The sequence below is a fragment of the Ambystoma mexicanum genome, chromosome 4p (genome assembly GCF_040938575.1).
Source record: "Ambystoma mexicanum isolate Mex_15411 chromosome 4p, UKY_AmexF1_1, whole genome shotgun sequence".
NCBI lineage: Eukaryota > Metazoa > Chordata > Amphibia > Caudata > Ambystomatidae > Ambystoma > Ambystoma mexicanum.
The window spans coordinates 108,853,588-108,876,041 of record NC_090927.1 but is presented as its reverse complement, the minus strand read 5'-3'; the positions used below and the strand labels follow the sequence as shown (position 1 = coordinate 108,876,041).

The 22,454-nt window shown below is 50.2% G+C and overlaps 1 protein-coding gene across 4 annotated transcripts in view; it reads left to right on the top strand.

The window, feature by feature from the left end:
- Positions 1–22,454, top strand: part of LOC138453040 (uridine-cytidine kinase-like 1) — a 446,519-nt gene that overhangs the window by 186,353 nt on the left and 237,712 nt on the right. For all 4 annotated transcript variants that reach the window (XM_069605485.1, XM_069605486.1, XM_069605487.1 and 1 more), the window contains exons 4-5: positions 16,317–16,487; positions 18,171–18,242. In XM_069605485.1, the coding sequence (XP_069461586.1) occupies positions 16,317–16,487; positions 18,171–18,242 (243 nt within the window). The remainder of the gene's footprint in view (positions 1–16,316; positions 16,488–18,170; positions 18,243–22,454) is intronic.

Below are 22,454 nucleotides of genomic sequence, written 5' to 3'. Positions count from 1 at the left end.
TAAAGACCCTGGTGGAGCTAGAGCGAGGGCTGGCAGGCTCCACTCTCAAACCTAACCCCTGCCTGCCTGTGGCTCAGTCACAGCAAGGAGCCAGCAGGAAAGCCAGCGCAGGAGCCAAGGGCCCAGGGGAGATGTGGACACCACCAGAAGATGAGGCAGTGGAGAACGGGGCAGTGCCAACAACAGAAGGAATCCTGCTGATGGAGCAGAAAGCCAACACAGTGGTTTGGGGAAGAGCACAGCCGACAGTCTCAGCCGGAGCCCTTTCAGCGGGAGCCCTGTGGCGTCGGGAGGAGTGCGACACCAGCTGAAGACTGCTACAATAGCCTGTCTCCATGGAAATGCCAATAACCCACTAGGGATTCTTCATTCTAAACAAAGAACCCACTAAACCACCAGAGAATGCTTTAATGGAAAAAGGCCAACAAGAAGGCCTTGAAAACGGGGGACAGCAGTTCCCTATGGGCCACCATATCCCCCACACTAGAAACATTTCAGTGCCACGTGAAGAAGGGGGCTGGTCATAGTATGGAGGTAGGAAGGCAGAGTGAAACATCGAAGTGACAGTAGCGTGTTGGGAAGTAGAATGCAAACAGTGTGGACTAAGGCACCATCCCTGTACTCCCTTAGAGAACCTAACCGGCTAGGAAAGGGACAGCTAAAAGGCTTCAACAGAGTCAGACGGCCAGCATCTGAAGGAAGCCACCTTGTGTTCCAGAGGATCTACAGACAGTAGGATTTACCGAGCCCAGTAATAACCAGGGTTTACCGACGCCCGGGCTAGGGTGGCAGTCATCCAAGCGAGATGAGGGAGCCCGAGACAACCCTAGCTCCACAAATTCCCCAAAATCTCTGTTGGTCCTGAAATTCCCAGAAACCCTAGCTGCCAATCAGTTTGTTTTTACATCAAATAAACAACCTTGGACCGTCAACCGGTGTCATAGTGATTCTTGAAAGTGACGCCCTGTCACAATTCATCTAATAGGCATTGTGTAGTAATCTGGCCTACAGATTAGCTGTGAGTGTGAGGACATCTGCAGTGGAATGTTTGTGTGGAGGTGTTCTGCTGGTGACGGTTGGAGAAGAGAGTGAAGCAGTGAGCTGAGAAGATGGGTGTGGGGGTGAGCCCGGTGTTTCCCGTGTCATCTTGTGTCCCCTGCCATCCCTGTGTCTTGTGGAGGAGTTCAGGACATGGACAATAAAGAACCGGAGTACTTACCTTGATGTACTGGCAGCCCATCATTGTTACACTGGCGACGAGGGTGGGATGGTAGGTGGTCTGCCTGGTCATTGGTGCTGCTGGGGGTGGGGGTGAAGCACTCCTGGAACACCGCCCCCGTGAGGTCCCCCCACACCCAGGCGGGTCCGTGTCCAGTTGGTCCGTTGTTCAAGTTCCGTGGAGTTTGGAGGCGGTTGAGTTCGCTGCCGCCTGAATGCAGCCCTCCCCTTGCCACCAAGTGAGGATTGCAGCCTGGTGTGAACCCTGTGTGGCCGCTCGGTCATCGCATATTTGTGCCTTAAACCCGCACGTGAACTCATGAGATCATCGGGCGTGTCCCAGGCGGGTCCGTGTTCAGTGGCCTGCCATTTGCAGTTTATGGCCCCTTTTTGGTTCTCCTGTGAAACCCGTATTGTTAGTGTCTCACATGGTGTTGGGGGCACCGTGCTGTTGCTGCCGGTTGGAGACAGGAGGGGCAGTCTTGCCGCATGTTTGCAGCGCTGGGAGTGAGCCATCAATTGGCCGGCGCTCCCCTGGCCTGGAGTGGGTTGAGCGCCGCCTTCGTTCTTCCTTGCCAGTGCGCCGTAGAATGAAGGCAGGTCTGTGATCCCCTGTTTTTCTCCACAGCATGGGGGTCAAGCGCAGCGGTACGGGAGAGGTGCAGCTGATGTTTTTGGGACATGGGAGGACCTGTCACGCCTCATGCCGTGCCTCTCTGGATGAGGGGCGGGCTCTTGTTGCGGGAGTCGGAAAAGGGAGCGGGTCCCTTTTTGTGCCAGCGGAGAGAAGGTGGCAGCATTTCGTGGGAGCTCACAGCTGTGGCTTGGAGCATAGCGAGCCTGTGCCCCTTTTGTTGCCTGTGCCTCTGTGTCTGTTAGAGGTGTCCTATGCCGGTGTAGGTGGAGCTCTCGTAGTGCAAGGATGGCGGTTCATAGGATAATGGTGACGTCACGAATGGGGAAGGCATCCTCGGCTTGTCACGTGAAGGAGGACGTTGCAGTTCAGAGTTTCAAGCCTCGTTCTCAGCTCGTTGAGGGAGGAAACTACGTGCACGAGAGGGAGAACAATGTATCACTGGCAGTGTTTAATTTCATTCGGTTTTCAAACTTATTTTCGGGAATGTGCCGGGCAGTGAGGAATTGATGCCTTCTTACCGTTCGGTGCGGGAGGTTTTGGAAGGTTTCGGAACTTCCAGCGAGGACTTATTTTTTTATGAGGAATGCTACTCAGGTTACACAGTTTCTGGTGATGTTAACCCCTACAAGTGTGGGTGTAGTTTGGGTTTATCCATTGAAAAATGACAATGCTGTAATGTGATTTCTGCTATCTGAACACTAATTTTCATGCACATTTGACATTGGGTGGTGCCCGGGGGTTAATGTGGCGTCATTTGAGGGCTGTGCTCGAGGTCATGATCATTCAGGTTCAATGTTACAGTTTTGAATATGTTTGGGATCTGTTTGCATTCAAATTCCATGGTTGTTATGCTATGTTATCAATGTCATTTTGTGCATGTTAGATGTATCAGTGTGTGGGTGTGAGTGCAGTGTACGGGTACATGTGAGTAGTTTGGCACCTGGGGGGAGAAGTGTTGTAATATGTGTTCTGCTCAGTGTGGAATTCTACTCAGTAGAATTCCATACTTTCTTCCTCTGTGTTTACTTGTGTTTGGTATTCCACGTTCCATGTGGGGCAGTTGATGGTTTATGGTGAAGAGGTGAGGCGTTGGCTGAGTACTGCTGGACTCAGGCTGGTTACCAATAAAGGATCTTCACTTACCTGCTCAGTGTCTTCTTTCCTACACTGGCGGCGAGGGTAACCAGCCTACCGACCCACACAGCCGCATCAGCCGTCCAGCAGTTGCCTGCCTTCCTCTGCCAACGGCCCACTCCAGGCCAGGAGAAAGTTTGTTGCCTTCCTGGCGGAGAGTTTGGGGCCCGCCAATTTGGAGCCGAGCGCTGTGTGGAGGGGCACTCCTCTGCCAAAGCCGTCCGCGTTGTGCGTGAAGTTTCGGGACCGCTCGGAAGCAGGGGCACCCTCCAGTTCACCACCCGGCGAGTTACGAGCTGCGAGCCGGTGCCGAAGATTGCTCCGGATATTGTCAGCTGGAGCTGAACTCCCTTCCAGCACCCCGGCTCACGCAGGCGACGTACCCGCAGGTCTGAGCTCCCCAGCCGGAGTCGAGCGCGTTTCCGCGGCATCAAGGCCGGAACTCTCAACACTGTTCGGGACTGCCAGGTGAGGGGGGAAAGGCTCCTGGTTCCCCGCTGATTGCCGTTTCATCGGGGGGCGGGGAGGCGGCGAACAGGGCCGCGACTCCGGTATCCGTTTCCGGTAACAAAGCTCCTCTGCCGGGAATTTTTTTTGACTGCCCTCTACCAATCCCCTCACGGCTGAGCGGTCCATCATTGTTACACATTGCAGCCTCACCAACCAAGACCCATTGTAAACAGTGTTTAAATAAATGGAAAATTGGCACATGTGAGGTGATGGAATGACACCTCACAGCCAGTTAGCGAGCTCGGAAGGAGTGGGTTACCTCATTTCCTCCTGAGCCCTTTGAGCAGAGGGAGACCGCAATCTTAAAGGCATACTCTAGTAAAACATTTTATTTCAAAAATAGATAGGCCACATCCTCTGTTTTAAAACTTCCTATGTAAAATTTTGAGCTATTCAAGCTCAAAATTCGAAAAAGCAAGCACAGGGGCGCCGCCATTTTGTGAAATGGAGGCCCTCCTGTGCTGGCTTTTGCGGCACTAATGAAGGAAAAGCCATCCAGCTGTAGTAAACAAAGTCTACCGCTGGGTGGCTTTCCCTTCATTAGTGCTGGGACTCGGAGGACGCGGACCGGAGACCAGAGCAGGAAAGCTGCAGCTGAATCTCGGTAAGTGCTATTTACTTTTTTTACAAAAAATAAGCACTAGCTGCGGTTTATTTTCTAAGTTTTCCGGGCTGGAGGAGCTCGGAAAACTTAGAAATAAAACCGCAGCTTTCAAAACGTTGTATTTATGTTTGCGGTCGCTTTTGAAGCGACCGCAAACATAAATACAACGTTGTGTTGGAAAACGCTGCCGTTTTAAAACCGCAGCGTTTTCCAATACAACCGCGTGTGTTTCTGCCTGCTGTGGCTTTCACTTTGGGTCTCCGGTGACCGGAGACCCAAAGTGAAAGCCACAGCAGGCAGAAACACACGCGGTTGTGTTTACATGCCGCGTAGTGTTTCTACCTGCAGCTGATTTCCCATTTGGGGCTCTCGGGCTCCCGTGGGGAGCCCGAGAGCCCCAAATGGAAAAGCAGATTCAGGCAGACACAACGCGGTTGTTTTCCGCAACGCCGCGTTGTGTCTGCCTGAATCTGCTTTACCATTTGGGGCTCTCGGGCTCCGGGGAGCCCGAGATCCCCAAATGGTAAAGCAGATTCAGGCAGACACAACACGGTTGTGTTTATGTTTGCGGTCGCTTCAAAAGCGACCGCAAACATAAATACGTTTTTAAAGCTGCAGTTTTATTTCTAAGTTTTCCGGGCTCCTCCAGCCCGGAAAACTTAGAAAAAAAAACGCAGCTAGTGCTTATTTTTTGTAAAAATAAATAAATAGCACTTACCGAGATTCAGCTGCTGCTTTCCTGCTCTGGTCTCCGGGCCGCGTCCTCCGAGTCCCGGCACTAATGAAGGGAAAGCCACCCAGCGGTAGACTTTATTTACTACAGCTGGCTGGCTTTTCCTTCATTAGTGCCGCAAAAGCCAGCACACGAGGGCCTCCATTTCACAAAATGGCGGCGCCCTTGTGCTTGCTTTTGAGCTTAAATATCTCAACATTTTACATAGGAAGTTTTAAAACGGAGGATGCTAGTATTTTTTTTTTAATGTGGGCTATCTATTTTTGAAATAAAATGTTTTACTAGAGTATGCCTTTAACTCACGGGGCAAAAGCCTTCACTCACCGCACATACTGTTACTACTTCCCCCATTCCCCACCAGATCACTGCACCATCCATTCCCAGAACCCACTTACCGTTGCTCACCTCACCCGTTCTCCACCCTCCACCCCTCCCTCTGCCCTGCCCCTTTTCCTTCTGCTGTCATGGCAGTCATGGAAAGGGCTAACGACTGTGTAGTTCTCATCTCCCTGCATTCATGGTGGCCATTCTGTTTTGTACTGGTTTTTAAGTTAAGAAACCACAACTGCGAATTTGCACAACTTAAAAGAACAAATAGAAGCTTTTAGTACCCTAGAAATGCTTGGGTGCAGATGGCTATAAACCCCTGGGTGGGGGAAGGGGAGGTATTAACAGTCATCTAATGGTGGTGCTGCCCATGTAAGACCCTCACTTGGCTCTGGCCAGTTACTTTGGCTCCAGTGCCATTACCTGCCTGCTAATGGACCCCTGCTGAAGGGTTATTGATTACTCTATGAAGCAGGGTGGCAACAACACCAATCGACAGTAACAGAGTTAAGTTTGAAATCTGCTGCTTGAAACAGGGGTGCAATCAGAAAATGTAACCTCATCTGTGCTGCATTTTATTTTAATTAGACACTCGTCACCAAGAATACATCCATGGTACCGTCCTGCACAATAGCGACAATAATAGGAATTAATTTCATACACACTTAAGAAAAATACATGTGAATGCTAAAACATAATAAAACAAGCTGATTTGTAAATTCACGATGTAGAAATTATGACTATACTCTTAAAAAATGTAAGAGCTTCTTTGAATGGATTGTGTCCTCTGACGTAGTCCTCATCTTTTGACATATTCATCTCCAGCTGCTTTGGAAAAAGAATTTCGGCAGAGAGCACTGTGCTTCAGTGCAGTCAACTCAATGTCCCTCAACGTCATCACTGGTACATATAGCAAGCGCAGCACCAATTGGCTTCAGTTCTGTTTTTCTGCGGTAGCTCGCGCTTCGAGAATTACCGAGCACTTCAGTTCCAGTTATAAACTGCAACATAATCGAATGGCCTTGTCACTGACACCCTCAACCCCGAAGACTGGGTTAAAAAAAATGCCATGATTGCGGCATCAAGATGTCGCTCATGGACCTCCATCGAGTCTGTCTGTGGTGGCTTGGCATGAAGCATGACAAGGAAAACTGTCAACCCTGTCAAACAATGACTGGTAAGGTGTTGAAAGAGCGAAAAGGGAAATTGGCGGTGGGTAGGCCCCAAAGGTCACCTTCCACCTCTTCCTCTATTTCTTCTGAGAGAACAATATCTTGCCCGATCAAATGGATTCCTGTTGAGTGGGAGGCATTCAAACAGAAAATGCTAAACATTTCCGAGTAGGAGGCACCAACCCACTCGAAACAGAAGGCAAAAAGTCATGCCCCTGCCGTGCCGTTGAAGGCCGAAAAGGAGAGTACTAAGCCAAAGTGCAACATGCCTTCAAGCCCAGGACACAGTCCAAAACCGCCCAGGAGAACCTTTGAGGTCGCTACGAGAAATCGTCGAAGACTCAACGAGTCGGGGATCAAGCCCTTCTAGGGCTTCGATAAAGTCTTCAAAAAACCGTCGACGCCATTCATGTCGAGACCCTCCACACCGTCCGGGTCGAGTCCATCAGTGTCTAATCCATCGACGCCTTTGCCTTCTAAACATGCCTTTGTCATTAAACAGGTTGAAAATACTTTTTTAAACTTTTACCTAGGAAGGATTTCCTCAAGTCTTTGTCTTCAATTTATGAAGAACATGACCCCTCAGACACAGATGCACCTTTTGGTTTACAACATGGTACAAGTCCCACAAGCCCTGATCTCGGAAGAGTCGAGGCTTAAAGACTTATATGAACCCCTTCAGTCGGCCAGTTGAATTGACACTTCACCAGAACTTGAATTTGGTAAACCCGAACCGGCAGAACATGCTGATGCGCCATACAGACCTCTTATGTCTAGGGTAATAGTTTCTAGGATGGGGCATGCCTGCGCCCCCATTTGATCAAGATGACCTGATTGATATCCTTGATAAGGGTCCTCTGAAGGATCTCTTACTCCCTTTTCATATTGCCCTGCAAAGAAGGCTAAAGGCAAACTGGGAGGCACTTGAGGCAAGTCTAGCGGTGAAAGAGTGCAACAGCAAGGTGGGGTATAGAAAAGACCACCATTAAGTAAACTTTATACATTACGTGGCAAGGTTAAAGACTGGCAAGAGTTGTGTGACACGTTATAGCCAAGCCAAGATGCTGATCAGCAGAAGCCAGGAGTGTGTAAAATTGCACAGAAAGCCAACAGACAGTCAAGGATAAACTGATTGAAGCTAAATCTGTGCACACAGGCGGGTACAGAAGAACCTGTGTGAGCTGAAGATCCTAGGGTTCATGGTTGCGTGACCTTTGATGGGTGGACCGTGCAGTCCGACAACTGCGCCTAGACCAGTGGGCTCTAAATTGTGAAAGCCAAAGACATATTAGTAAGCTGGTAAAAAGGAAGCCAACCAGCTGGTGCTCTTGTTTGGAGCTAACCGTGAAGAGAAGTATTGTGAACTGTGCACCCTCAAACAGTATATCGTGAAATTAACCAAGGAGAAGCACTGTAAATGTACTGGTGATGTAATCCACGCTGAGGGTCAGGTTGACCTAGAGTTGTGTTGAACTGTGAAAGACTGAAACAAATATCTGGTGTTAAGTTGAAGTCTTGGGGAAGACAATCCTGAGACCTGATGAACTACAAATACTGTCTTGAGGACTGAGCCTCAAGACACCTCTTCCTTTTGTCTTGTGGTGCTTTAACCTTGGGGGAAGAGAACCCCGAGGATTGTGTGGGACTGTGTTGCATTGACCCTGGGAAAGGTAATCTTGAAAACTTTGTGGAACTTTCTTGAACTTGGGGAAGGGAAGCTGGATCACCATTTCTTTTGTTACTGACAACCCTGCACACTATTTAGCTTTATTTGTGAGGCCCAGGATAGGTTTTGGACACAGACCGACTTTTAAGTTGAACTCAGAATTTCCTTAGTTTCGTTCAGGTAGGGAAATCTCACCTTAGCTTAGGGCAGATTACGCCTTCTACCATCCTGCCATTTGATTTTAATACATCATTTTATTTTGAACTTTTGAATCTATTGTTTGTGTTTTGCTTCATGATGCCTTCATAGGAGACATAGAGGTGGTCACAGGAACTGCAGGTGTGCAGGGTGGTCAGAGGCTTGTGGGCCTGTCACTCGCATGCGAATAGGGGGTTAGAGTGGAGGAAGGGGAGGTACTGCATCTGTGCGGATGCAGGTGAGACCCCACAGCAGAGGAGGGTCGGGGAGGGGAGCGGGACCAAGACACATGATTCCCTGCAGCGCCAAAGCTGGGCTCGGGAAATTGGGCGTTTGCAAGATTGGCTTGTTGGGAAACCACATGGATTGAGGTGGACAAGTACCCTGTTTTTACTTAAACCCTAATTTAAAGAAAGACCAACTAGAATCCATTTTCATTTTCTTTTTATCCTACCTGTGAAAATGTCTCCAAGAGACCCCAGGGCAGTTTCTCTGAGCTAGTCTCTGTCAGTAGCTTTGCCTCTTATGTGATGTATGTTAAGGTGGCCCCATGACTCAAGGGCTTCATGCGCCAGCTGGTCACCTGTGCCTGATCATTCAGGTTCGACATTGACAGACGACTCCTGTTCAAACAGCGCATAGCAAAGTAGACACAAACATCTTGGTAGCAACTTTTTCTCCTGTGGAAAATCGAGCCATTTTTCCCAGATAACCACTTCAGATCTGCCGTCCAAGCCTTGCTCCTCTCCCACCTTGATGGTGGCAATGCTCTTTTGGGTGACTACCCTGGCACCCCTGAGATGTTTCCTGCGTGTAGCAGTACAACTCATCAAAGGACTCTGTAAATTCAACCACATCACCCTAAACCCTTCGAACTGCACTGGCCGCCTCCACGAGTCTGTATCCTTTTCAAATAGTGTTGCATCAACTATAAGGTTGTCACCCTGAAGTCTGCAAGCTAATTCACTGAGAAACTCCACATCTTCCGAGGCTTACGATCCACCAGAAGTAAAGACATGTGCAGACCTGAACTCGGCCAGCGCATGAAGGAAATTAAACGGAAGACTGGCTGTGAGAAACCTGAAGGTGTCTCCCGGATTAGTTATGTTATTTTGTGTTATTTGGCATTTATATAGCGCTCTATATATCATTGGTATGACCTCAAAGCACTTGTGGGTTGCAAGCCCTTGGGGACCGTAGTCCAGGTCAGTCGAGAGATTAGGGTATCATAGGGTGCTTGGGGGCACTCAGTATGTGAGCAGCTGATGTGATTGCCTGATGGTAGCTTTATCCTAACATTGGGTGTGGTGGCATTGAGAGATCAGTTGAATGTGTGCAGTCTGGAGGTTGGTCTCCGAGACTGCATTCTGGTGACATTAGCCCTGTGTAGGACGCTTATGTGTGCAGCTAGGCCGGGGTATAGCTGCGTTCTAGCAGGATGTTTAGGTGTTCATGGAGTAATGTTTTTATGTGGCCGAAAATTGATCGAGGGTTGTAACTGCGCTCTATTGTGTATTTGTGTAGAGTAGAGTGAGCATAGTGATAGGAGAAGTGAGTGTCTGGAATGGACGTTTTATTCTTACGAGCCAACTGTTCTGGATTACATTCACGTGTTTAGAGAAAGCTGCGCTCAGAGGGAGATGGCACAGGAGGCAGCTACGCATGTGTAGTAGGCTCAGGAAGCGGATAGTGAGCATTCATCTATTTAGCGCCTGCAGGACGCTAAGGTTGTCATCAGTGGTAACCGGTTCCTGATTCTGTCTTGGTGACTTATTAGTCTCTTTCAGTGATGTCATTGCTCTGTATCTCCTCGAACATTTGTCCCCAGGTTGTGATTACTTTCCAATGTGATGTCATTGAAGTCGTGGACCATGGTGTTGCAGGTTGTCAGCGGTCCTAGATGGTTTTAATCCGGTTTATGGAACGATCCAGGTTCTTAGAGCTTTGCGGAATGCCATGTAGTCTTTGGTGTGTCGAATAATAATAATTATTTGGCATTTATATAGCGCTACGAACCCTCAGGTATCTGAGCGCTGCTTATTATTACCCACGGTGTGTGGTGCTCATTTATCGACCTCGGAAGGATGAAAGGCTGAGTTTGGCCTTGCCGGGATTCGAACCTGCATTAGCAAGCTGTGCACAGGTGTCAAAGCGAGCGCTCTACTCGCTGTGCCACTTGACCTGCCACTTGTGTGGGGGGAGTGAGTTCCACAGAGTTAGAGCCAAGGTTGAGAAGGCGGATCCTCCAATCCTGGCTGAATTGGAGGTTGGAATCACTAGTAAGGGGGTAGTGCTTGAGACCACATCTCCGCACGCACCAAGCAACCCTCAGTATGCCGCGACCTTGAGATCATCCCAGATCGAGATCAAAGTGGTTTCTGTTCCATGGTACGGCATGAAGCCTGATTGTGCGGGGTCGAGTAATTTGTTGGATTGTACGAAGCGGTTGACCTGGGAGTATGCAGCCCGGTCAATGAGTATGGACCTTGCATATTCTCCTGCGCAAGTATAGGAGAATATATCTTTCAGAAGAGAGGTGGAAGAGGGATAACAGGGGGTGGGGATCCAGAGGGTCTGCTTCCAGATAGTAGGTCTAGGAACTCGTCTATAGAGATGGGTTGGAAAGTGTTGAAGTCTGGCATTGTGGTCGTCGGGCAACGGGATCTAGAGGGGTAGGTGTGGGGTAGGGGTGAGGGTGGAGAGTTTGGTGTTAAGGTTTGTCATCCTGTCAAGTGCAGTGTTGTAGAAATGTAGCGAGTCGCAGAGCGTTTGCGTGGGGATGGTTAGGGCAGAGTAGGTTTCACGAATTCGGAGATGATCTTGTGGAGTTCTTTGCTGCTTCTGCCACAGTTCAGAATTAGTTTATTGCAATAGGCCTTTTTGGCCTTTCGGATCTCGGATTTGTAATTGCGGTGGTGGTGGGCCAACATAGATCTGCTGAGATCGGTTTTAGATGCTCGCCGTTTGTGCTCAAGAGTTATTTTGACTTTTGAAAGTCTTCAGGTGGGGTGTAAACCATTTGGGGGACATACCTTTGCGTGAGGCTGCGGGGTGTGAGGGGGTGAGTGGAATTAGTGATTCCTTAAGCCAGGAGTCAAAGGATTCGATGGTTAAGGGTCTAACACAGGTCAACGTCGCTGGGGGACAGAGTATCGACTTCGGCTAGGTCGGGGTTTACCTTGACTTTGTTCCAGCATTTGTGATCAAAAGTGAGGGCAGGGGGAGCTGTGAGAGGAGGGGTTGGAGTGTGGATAGAGAAAGGGATGGCAGAGTGGTCTGTACAGAGACGAGGTCATAGGAGCTGAAGATCGCAATAAGGGTGTGACCACCTGAATGAGTTGGACCAGTGGTATGTCGGGAGAGGTTGAGTGCCTCAAGACTATCGACCAGAGGTTGGGTCATGGGGTTGTTGGGCATATCGAACCAGATATTGAAATCACCCAATAGTGAGAGTTGGGTGATTTACCTGAATGGCAGCTATTAAGTCAGAGATTGTTCGCAAAATGTCTTTCATATCCAGGGGGTCTGCATATGAGTAGGAATCTGTGAGTGTTGATGGTAGTGAGTTTTACTGGAAGGGATTCACAGGCATGTCTGGGTTTCGACGAGTGAGACAGAGAAATTAGGTTTGTAGAGGGTTGCCACTCTGCCACCTCTGGAAGGTCTGTTGTGGGCGATAACCGAGTAGCCGGGGATGTGGGGGGTAGGCCTTGTGCTTGACTGGTGAAAAAATCATCAGAGAACAAGGTTTTAGTGATAAAAATGAGGTCGGGCTTGTCAGAGGTCAAAGATGCTGTGGCCGTTTCTCGCCACTGAGCGGGCATTGAAAAGGATGCATGTGACTTCATGAGGGGAGGTGATTATCATGACGCTCGTTGCCGGGAGTGCTCAGTGGACATGGATGCCCACTGAGATGGGAAGTGTGGTAGGATCAGTCAGGGTGGTTGGGACTGACTGAGGGGGGGGGGAGAATCTGGATGCATGTACTCTTTGAGGGTCGGGTGAGTGGGTTAGGTCGATGGGCAGCAGGAAGAGTAGGCGGGCGGTGGTAGGTATGTGAGAGACATGGTGGGAAGAATTGGGGTGGTGAATGGTGCACTTGTGGTGTGAGGGGTTAGGCGAGTTGTTTGTGGTTCGAGTCTGGAGGGTGCTAGGGTTTTAGGTGTACTGGGTGGGATGTTGAGAACAAGGGGGTGGAGACAGGGAGAGGGTGGGGGGTCTGATGGTAGGGGTGGGAAAGGATGGGAAGTTGGGCCGATGGAGAAGTGGTTGGGTATGGAAAGTTGATGGAGAGGGACGGTCAGTCTTTTCACGTTTTGTGGGTTTGGGTACCTCAGGAGTGTAAGAGGGTAGGAGGGTGAGGGAGAAGATGATAAAGCAACTGTTTTAGAAAGGGCGAGAAGTGCTACTTTGAGAGAAGGGAAAGGGTATGAGGGTGGAGGGTCTGTGGGTGGGGGTTGAGTAGGAACTGAGGGTGGGTGAGAGGGCGGTGTGGGAGGTAGGGTGAGGGGGAAACGCAGGTGAAGATGGGGGGGTAGGCTGTGCAGAGTTTGTGGGGTGCAGTTGTCCTCGCGGGATCCTGCTGTCAAGGGGACGCTGGGTTTTCGAGGGAGAGATATTGGGAGGATGTGTGGCACAGACGTGGGGGGCGTGAATGGGAAGCGTGTTGGTAGGGGGATGATGATGATGTTGGAGTAATGCAGAGCTCTACACGAGTGGGTGTGTGGTAGGGCGGGTGTCAGATGGGGATTGGCAGTGGCAGGGAGGATCTAGGGGAGGAGATCCGAAGTGAGCGCAGAGATGCAGCGGTAGATGACGGGGGACTTGTGATGTTTGGAGCGCCAGAGATCTCCTCTGACTTGTGAGTTTGAGTTCGCGGGGTGTATGGATGGGGAGTATAGGGTCATTCTCAATAGATGCCAAGGGGTAGAGGGAGGTTGATGTGTTCGGGTGGGTTGAGGTCAGTGGCATGAGGCTTTTTGGTGTGGGGTGTTTGGCACACCAGAGCGCTCCCCTGATCTTGTGAATTTGTTGAAGACAACTCCTGAGGGGTTTGCTCCCAGAAGAGGGGGGGATCCAGGGTTGAAGCCGTCACCCAAAATATATGTGAAGCAGAACTTTGTGAGTGTATATTGTAGAATACATCGGGCCCTCGAAGGCCAGAGATTTTTTATTGAAAAGAGATTTTACCATTGAAGAACCTGATAACTGGAACGGAACTGTTGCTCGTGCTGAGAAAGTTCAAGCGTGTACTGTGCCAGCTGGGACGGAACTGACCGCTTGTGCTGGGAAGGCTGGAGTGTGTGCTGTGCTCCAAGTCCCACCTTGTCCTGTGCTAAAAACGTGGGGAAGGGAGACCGCAAGGCAATCACGTTGTGACTTATTATTTGAACACTGTTTCCTTTATTTTGATACCCTATCCCACACTCTTTCTGTAATTAACTCTAAGGAATTGGCAATATGTTTTTCTTTAGTATAGGCCCTTTTATTTTGACACAACGCCACTAGGACTGACTTATTTTTCATTTGATGGTTGACGCTTGCTCCCATCTTAGATTTAGGTTAGGCGTTTTTTTCACCCTACATTTATAGTTCAAAAAACACCCTTGAACTGTAATCACTTGTGTCCGTCGTTCTGTTGCCATCATGAGTTTTTACAGCGCCTTCTCTGTTTATGCCCCAAGACTCTGGAAACTTCTCCCCATCAACATCCGGCTCGCTCCATCGCTTCTACAGTTCATGAAAGAGCTCAACACCTTCATCTTCAAGGGATGGCTCCTCAACACTTAGGTCCACAAGCCCCTTCACTCCCCAGCTAACCTGACACTGGGTGATCATACTCCCTCAGTTTCCTCCCTGTTTTCTTGTAGATCCCTTGCTGCCAATTGCCCACCCTCGCCTTGTCCTGTTGGCTCCCTGCTCCCTTTTTCTCTGCTCCCTCACTGGGTTCGTCCCCCTATGATTGTAAAGCGCTCTGTTGCTGCCCGGAGCTAAGTCCACGCTCGATAAAATACCAGCAGCCTCAAGGGGTTTCTTCTTATTCCGATAACATGTGCCTGCTTTACAGGGAATAATGAAACCCAAACATGGGAGCCACTTTATTGATCATTTGGTGGCTTTTATCCTGCTCAAAGTGTGTATTTGGGGGAGTAAGACAGGGCTCATATCTGCTATTAAGCATTCATTAGTGCTGGAAAATGTGCTTTGTAAAGCGGCCACGCACTGACCGTAGAGAAGACCCCCGTGGCAATTGAGAAGTAAAAATACAGAGGGATTTGCCTTGTCTACGGTGCTATGAAGACAAAAAAAACCTAACTGAAGTCCTTTCCTGCCGCCACCGAAGCGGAGCATAACAGCCCTATATCAATAGGATTCTTGTCCAGTGTTAGATTGCACAAGCGCTTGTGAACCTTGCACGGCTTCAGACTATTTTGAAGCACACATGTAAACAATTGGAGTAACATATCTCCATTTTCTTAAGTCGTTTACAGCGACATCAAGTTTTGCTGCAATGCTGAATGCTCTCCACGTCCTCCGCAGCTTAACCTTTGCATGTAGATTACATTTTACAGGTGTGTGTGTGCTCTCCCACTGTGTCTTGGAAATGTAAACCTTACCTTGATCCCGATGTTTGCACACCCATAATCCCTTGAAGGACGTTCACATTTTGTTAGCTTCAAACTGTGTGCAGGAGTGGACTGGGAACCAAAAAAAGGCCCTAGAAATAATGTTCAAAGTGGCACCCTATTACACATTTTCAGCAAGGCCAACCCTTTTCCATTTGGAACATTTGAATATAAAATAGTTTACCAGACAAGAGGCCCAGGGTGCAGAGGCCTAACGGAAAATCTCCAGAGTTCCCTACAGGCCAGTCCACCCCCGTGTGTGGGGATATCGTAAGCAGTGTCCCTCTAGAGCCGGGTCTGCAACCTGTGGCTCTGCAGAGGTTCTAGACTGCAATTCACATGACCGCTCACCATTTACTATGCTGGGTAGGGCTGATGGGAGTTGTAGTCCAAGACATCTGGCGAGCCAACGGTTGCAAGGTGAGCTTTTCTGGCCTGCTTTGCACAAAGCACTCATATGGCCGGTGAATACCTTGGCTCTTGCACGTGTTCCTCAGCGCAGCTAGGTGGGCGCACAAGCTCGCATCCTCTAGGAAATCTAGGCAGCAGTCCCTTTCCTTTAGGTGGTAAGTGGACAGAAACCTTACTTTTAATGTTGGTAGGTGAGTGTGCGAAAACCGTCAGAAGTTGGTACAGTGTTTGCCTTCTTGCATCCAAATGTTCCTGGGCCACAGATGGTGCGAGTTACTTGCAGTCGGTTTCTCATTCTGCGGCTTCTCTGCTCGAGCCTTCTTGCATCCAAATGTTCCTGGGCCATAGATGGTGCGAGTTACTTGCAGTCGGTTTCTCATTCTGCGGCTTCTCTGCTCGAGGCTTCTGGGCCGTTCACATACATTGGACGAGTCTGTGTGCGGCCATCTGTGTTAGTGTATGGTTGGACCATAGTCTCTCTACAGAGGCACGCTTCCAGAAAACCGTCTGCTCTATTACCAGAGCGTGCCACTCTTGAAGACCTATATTTCTAGCCTCCGTTCCCTTGAATTAGGCCCTCACTCATGAAAGATCCATAAATGAATGCGGCGACTCCACCGCCTCGCTGCGCCTATTGCTTCTATGGCTACCGTCCTTGTTGGGGTGAACATGCCACCCTTGGGTGTAGTTTCTAACCCAGCTTTCTCAATTTTGATGCCCATAGTAGGTGGCCAAGCATGAACCAGAGTATCTGGCGTCGGCCTGAGGACTTCGTAAATTGTGATTAAATCCCCTACTTTGGGACCCATTGATCATCCCTTTACCAAAGGATGTTTGATTGTTTGGCCTGGTCCCCTACTGGCACATCTCTACCTAGTTGGGCCCGGGTTGCTTGCTTGCCTCTCCCTCCTCCATCGTATACCTTTCTCCTCCTCGATTTCTTCCAGTCCCTGTCATCTCAATCCTTTCTTGAGTATTTCTAGGTTATGTTCTTATTTCCTCCTTTTTGGCCCCGTTTCCCCAATGTGTCACTTAATGCCTTGCCTGCTCTATTAACCGTTTCCATTCTGCCTTCTGCAGGTTCTGAACAAGGAAGAACAGGAACAAGCTGCCAAAAATGAGTATAACTTTGACCATCCCGATGCCTTCGACTTTGACCTGCTGGTCAATGTTCTGCGAAAGCTGAAGAAGGGGAAGAGCGTGAAGGTGCCTGTGTACGACTTCAACACGCACAGTCGTAGGAAAGACTGGGTATGTGTCAGAGCAGCCTGGACTCTCGTGCATGTGGAGTGAACCATTCCCACCCACCACAGGACAGTCTGGGTATGTGTCAGAGCAGCCTGGACTCTCGTGCACGTGGAGTGAACCATTCCCACCTACCACAGGAAAGACCGGGTATGTGTCAGAGCAGCCTGGACTCTCGTGCACGTGGAGTGAACCATTCCCACCCACCACAGGAAAGACCGGGTATGTGTCAGAGCAGCCTGGACTCTCGTGCACGTGGAGTGAACCATTCCCACCCACCACAGGAAAGACCGGGTATGTGTCAGAGCAGCCTGGACTCTCGTGCACGTGGAGTGAACCATTCCCACCCACCACTGGAAAGACCGGGTATGTGTCGGAGCAGCCTGGACTCTCGTGCACGTGGAGTGAACCATTCCCACCCACCACAGGAAAGACCGGGTATGTGTCAGAGCAGCCAGGACTCGCGTGCATGTGGAGTGAACCATTCCCACCCACCACAGGAAAGACCGGGTATGTGTCAGAACAGCCTGGACTCTCGTGCATGTGGAGTGAACCATTCCCACCCACCACAGGAAAGACCGGGTATGTGTCAGAACAGCCTGGACTCTTGTGCATGTTGCGTGAACCATTCCCACCCACCACAGGAAAGACCGGGTATGTGTCAGAGCAGCCTGGACTCTCGTGCATGTGGAGTGAACCATTCCCACCCACCACAGGAAAGACCGGGTATGTGTCAGAGCAGCCTGGACTCTCGTGCATGTGGAGTGAACCATTCCCACCCACCACAGGAAAGACCGGGTATGTGTCACAGCAGCCTGGACTCTCGTGCATGTGGAGTGAGCCATTCCCACCCACCACAGGAAAGACCGGGTATGTGTCAGAGCAGCCTGGACTCTCGTGCATGTGGAGTGAACCATTCCCACCCACCACAGGACAGACTGGGTATGTGTCAGAGATGCCTGTAATCCCATGCATGTGGGTTCCTGAGGGATGTCCTTGGGCTAGCTAGGCGTAGGTGCCTCTTAAACCCAGCAAAATGAAGGCGCCAACCGAGCCATGTGACTAGCACTTTAGCGGACCCTTGACCTTTTCTGGGTATTATTTTCTCCTCCCTAAATGCAATGGTTCTGGTTGTCCTAACGGACCTTCTGAGTAGTCCCAGGTATCGCGTGAGGCTTAACCAAGATCCAGGGGATATTTCCTTCCAGACACTGGCCTGACCAACCATGGCCATAGCTGGAAGGGGGGGGGGGAGGGAAGCCAATAGAGTCTCATCGGGTTTTCTCGAGTCCATGAAAGGCTTGAGTGGCCATATTCATGTGGAACTGACAACCACCTCAACTTGGGAGTGGGTGGCTAGATGGCCTACGAAAGTCACAAGCCTGCGTGGCTTCCATCCCTCCAAACGCCAGGACAGGCAGTTGGGAGTAGATCTATCCTTCGTGGGATGTGAATTCGTCCTGCATCTTGGTTGGGATAACGGCTGTACATGTGCATGTACCCTGGACCCTTGGCGCTTCCTTGTCGTAGTGAGTTACGTTCCCCCATGTTAACTTGAGGCACTGTGTTAGCGCAATGGACTCTCTGCCCTATGTTGATACATGAATGTGCTGGGTTCAGCATTTTGCTAAGCTGGGAGAATGGCGGACATTTCCTTTGTGTTTCACCTGATTTTCTTTTTCTTTACAGAAAACGGTGTATGGCGCGAATGTCGTAATATTTGAGGGGATTTTATCTTTCGCAAATAAGGAGCTTTTGAAGGTAAGATCAGGCTCCACGGGATTCCTGTTGCGAGCCTAAAGGCCTGCCATGTAAAGTCAGCAGCTGCCCTTTACCCCGATTGCGGCTTTCATTCTTAATGTTGCTCTTGTTGCTTCAAGGCAAGGATCATGTCACTCTGTTCCCTCTTGCACGTTCTGCACAAGTAGACTTACTTGGAAGTCTCATATTGCCTTTTAGCCCAAGCTTTTATGTCCAGCTGCAAAGGCCCGTCTATTTCAGTCCGTTAGCCACCTCTGTGCCAAATAGATTATCCCTGAGAATGTTACGAACAGGCTGCCTTCCAGTGTTGCCCATCAAGCGCCCTCTGAATATTACAAGCAAGCTGCCTTCCAGTGTTGCCCCTCAAGCGCCCTCTGAATATTACAAGCAGGCTGCCTTCCAGTGTTGCCCCTCAAGCGCCCTCTGAATATTACAAGCAAGCTGCCTTCCAGTGTTGCCCCTCAAGCGCCCTCTGAATATTACAAGCAAGCTGCCTTCCAGTGTTGCCCCTCAAGCGCCCTCTGAATATTACAAGCAGGCTGCCTTCCAGTGTTGCCCCTCAAGCGCCCTCTGAATATTACAAGCAAGCTGCCTTCCAGTGTTGCCCCTCAAGCGCCCTCTGAATATTACAAGCAAGCTGCCTTCCAGTGTTGCCCATCAAGCGCCCTCTGAATATTACAAGCAAGCTGCCTTCCAGTGTTGCCCATCAAGCGCCCTCTGAATATTACAAGCAAGCTGCCTTCCAGTGTTGCCCCTCAAGCGCCCTCTGAATATTACAAGCAAGCTGCCTTCCAGTGTTGCCCATCAAGCGCCCTCTGAATATTACAAGCAGGCTGCCTTCCAGTGTTGCCCCTCAAGCGCCCTCTGAATATTACAAGCAGGCTGCCTTCCAGTGTTGCCCCTCAAGCGCCCTCTGAATATTACAAGCAAGCTGCCTTCCAGTGTTGCCCATCAAGCGCCCTCTGAATATTACAAGCAAGCTGCCTTCCAGTGTTGCCCCTCAAGCGCCCTCTGAATATTACAAGCAAGCTGCCTTCCAGTGTTGCCCATCAAGCGCCCTCTGAATATTACAAGCAAGCTGCCTTCCAGTGTTGCCCCTCAAGCGCCCTCTGAATATTACAAGCAGGCTGCCTTCCAGTGTTGCCCCTCAAGCGCCCTCTGAATATTACAAGCAAGCTGCCTTCCAGTGTTGCCCATCAAGCGCCCTCTGAATATTACAAGCAAGCTGCCTTCCAGTGTTGCCCATCAAGCGCCCTCTGAATATTACAAGCAAGCTGCCTTCCAGTGTTGCCCATCAAGCGCCCTCTGAATATTACAAGCAAGCTGCCTTCCAGTGTTGCCCATCAAGCGCCCTCTGAATATTACAAGCAAGCTGCCTTCCAGTGTTGCCCCTCAGACCCCTTCGGAATATTACAAGCTGCCTTCCAGTGTTGCCCCTCAGACCCCTTTGGAATATTACAAGCAAGCTGCCAGTGTTGCCCCTCAGACCCCTTTGGAATATTACAAGCTGCCTTCCAGTGTTGCCCCTCAGACCCCTTTGGAATATTACAAGCAAGCTGCCAGTGTTGCCCCTCAGACCCCTTTGGAATATTACAAGCTGCCTTCCAGTGTTGCCCCTCAGACCCCTTTGGAATATTACAAGCAAGCTGCCAGTGTTGCCCCTCAGACCCCTTTGGAATATTACAAGCTGCCTTCCAGTGTTGCCCCTCAGACCCCTTTGGAATATTACAAGCAAGCTGCCTTCCAGTGTTGCCCCTCAGACCCCTTTGGAATATTACAAGCAAGCTGCCAGTGTTGCCCCTCAGACCCCTTTGGAATATTACAAGCTGCCTTCCAGTGTTGCCCCTCAGACCCCTTTGGAATATTACAAGCAAGCTGCCAGTGTTGCCCCTCAGACCCCTTTGGAATATTACAAGCTGCCTTCCAGTGTTGCCCCTCAGACCCCTTTGGAATATTACAAGCAAGCTGCCTTCCAGTGTTGCCCCTCAGACCCCTTCGGAATATTACAAGCTGCCTTCCAGTGTTGCCCCTCAGACCCCTTTGTAATATTACAAGCAAGCTGCCTTCCAGTGTTGCCCCTCAGACCCCTTCGGAATATTACAAGCTGCCTTCCAGTGTTGCCCCTCAGACCCCTTTGGAATATTACAAGCAAGCTGCCAGTGTTGCCCCTCAGACCCCTTTGGAATATTACAAGCAAGCTGCCAGTGTTGCCCCTCAGACCCCTTTGGAATATTACAAGCTGCCTTCCAGTGTTGCCCCTCAGGCCCCTTCGGAATATTACAAGCTGCCTTCCAGTGTTGCCCCTCAGGCCCCTTCCGAATATTACAAGCTGCCTTCCAGTGTTGCCCCTCAGGCCCCTTCGGAATATTACAAGCTGCCTTCCAGTGTTGCCCCTCAGACCCCTTTGGAATATTACAAGCAAGCTGCCAGTGTTGCCCCTCAGACCCCTTTGGAATATTACAAGCTGCCTTCCAGTGTTGCCCCTCAGACCCCTTCGGAATATTACAAGCAAGCTGCCTTCCAGTGTTGCCCCTCAGACCCCTTCGGAATATTACAAGCAAGCTGCCAGTGTTGCCCCTCAGACCCCTTTGGAATATTACAAGCAAGCTGCCAGTGTTGCCCCTCAGGCCCCTTTGGAATATTACAAGCAAGCTGCCAGTGTTGCCCCTCAGACCCCTTTGGAATATTACAAGCTGCCTTCCAGTGTTGCCCCTCAGACCCCTTCGGAATATTACAAGCAAGCTGCCAGTGTTGCCCCTCAGACCCCTTTGGAATATTACAAGCTGCCTTCCAGTGTTGCCCCTCAGACCCCTTCGGAATATTACAAGCTGCCTTCCAGTGTTGCCCCTCAGGCCCCTTCGGAATATTACAAGCTGCCTTCCAGTGTTGCCCCTCAGGCCCCTTCGGAATATTACAAGCTGCCTTCCAGTGTTGCCCCTCAGACCCCTTTGGAATATTACAAGCAAGCTGCCAGTGTTGCCCCTCAGACCCCTTTGGAATATTACAAGCTGCCTTCCAGTGTTGCCCCTCAGACCCCTTCGGAATATTACAAGCAAGCTGCCTTCCAGTGTTGCCCCTCAGACCCCTTCGGAATATTACAAGCAAGCTGCCAGTGTTGCCCCTCAGACCCCTTTGGAATATTACAAGCAAGCTGCCAGTGTTGCCCCTCAGGCCCCTTTGGAATATTACAAGCAAGCTGCCAGTGTTGCCCCTCAGACCCCTTTGGAATATTACAAGCTGCCTTCCAGTGTTGCCCCTCAGACCCCTTTGGAATATTACAAGCAAGCTGCCAGTGTTGCCCCTCAGACCCCTTTGGAATATTACAAGCTGCCTTCCAGTGTTGCCCCTCAGACCCCTTCGGAATATTACAAGCAAGCTGCCAGTGTTGCCCCTCAGACCCCTTCGGAATATTACAAGCAAGCTGCCAGTGTTGCCCCTCAGACCCCTTCGGAATATTACAAGCAAGCTGCCAGTGTTGCCCCTCAGACCCCTTTGGAATATTACAAGCTGCCTTCCAGTGTTGCCCCTCAGACCCCTTCGGAATATTACAAGCAAGCTGCCAGTGTTGCCCCTCAGACCCCTTCGGAATATTACAAGCAAGCTGCCAGTGTTGCCCCTCAGACCCCTTTGGAATATTACAAGCTGCCTTCCAGTGTTGCCCCTCAGACCCCTTCGGAATATTACAAGCAAGCTGCCTTCCAGTGTTGCCCCTCAGGCCCCTTTGGAATATTACAAGCAAGCTGCCAGTGTTGCCCCTCAGACCCCTTTGGAATATTACAAGCTGCCTTCCAGTGTTGCCCCTCAGACCCCTTTGGAATATTACAAGCAAGCTGCCTTCCAGTGTTGCCCCTCAGACCCCTTCGGAATATTACAAGCTGCCTTCCAGTGTTGCCCCTCAGACCCCTTTGGAATATTACAAGCAAGCTGCCTTCCAGTGTTGCCCCTCAGACCCCTTCGGAATATTACAAGCTGCCTTCCAGTGTTGCCCCTCAGACCTCTTTGGAATATTACAAGCAAGCTGCCTTCCAGTGTTGCCCCTCAGACCCCTTTGGAATATTACAAGCTGCCTTCCAGTGTTGCCCCTCAGACCCCTTTGGAATATTACAAGCTGCCTTCCAGTGTTGCCCCTCAGACCCCTTTGGAATATTACAAGCTGCCTTCCAGTGTTGCCCCTCAGACCCCTTCGGAATATTACAAGCTGCCTTACAGTGT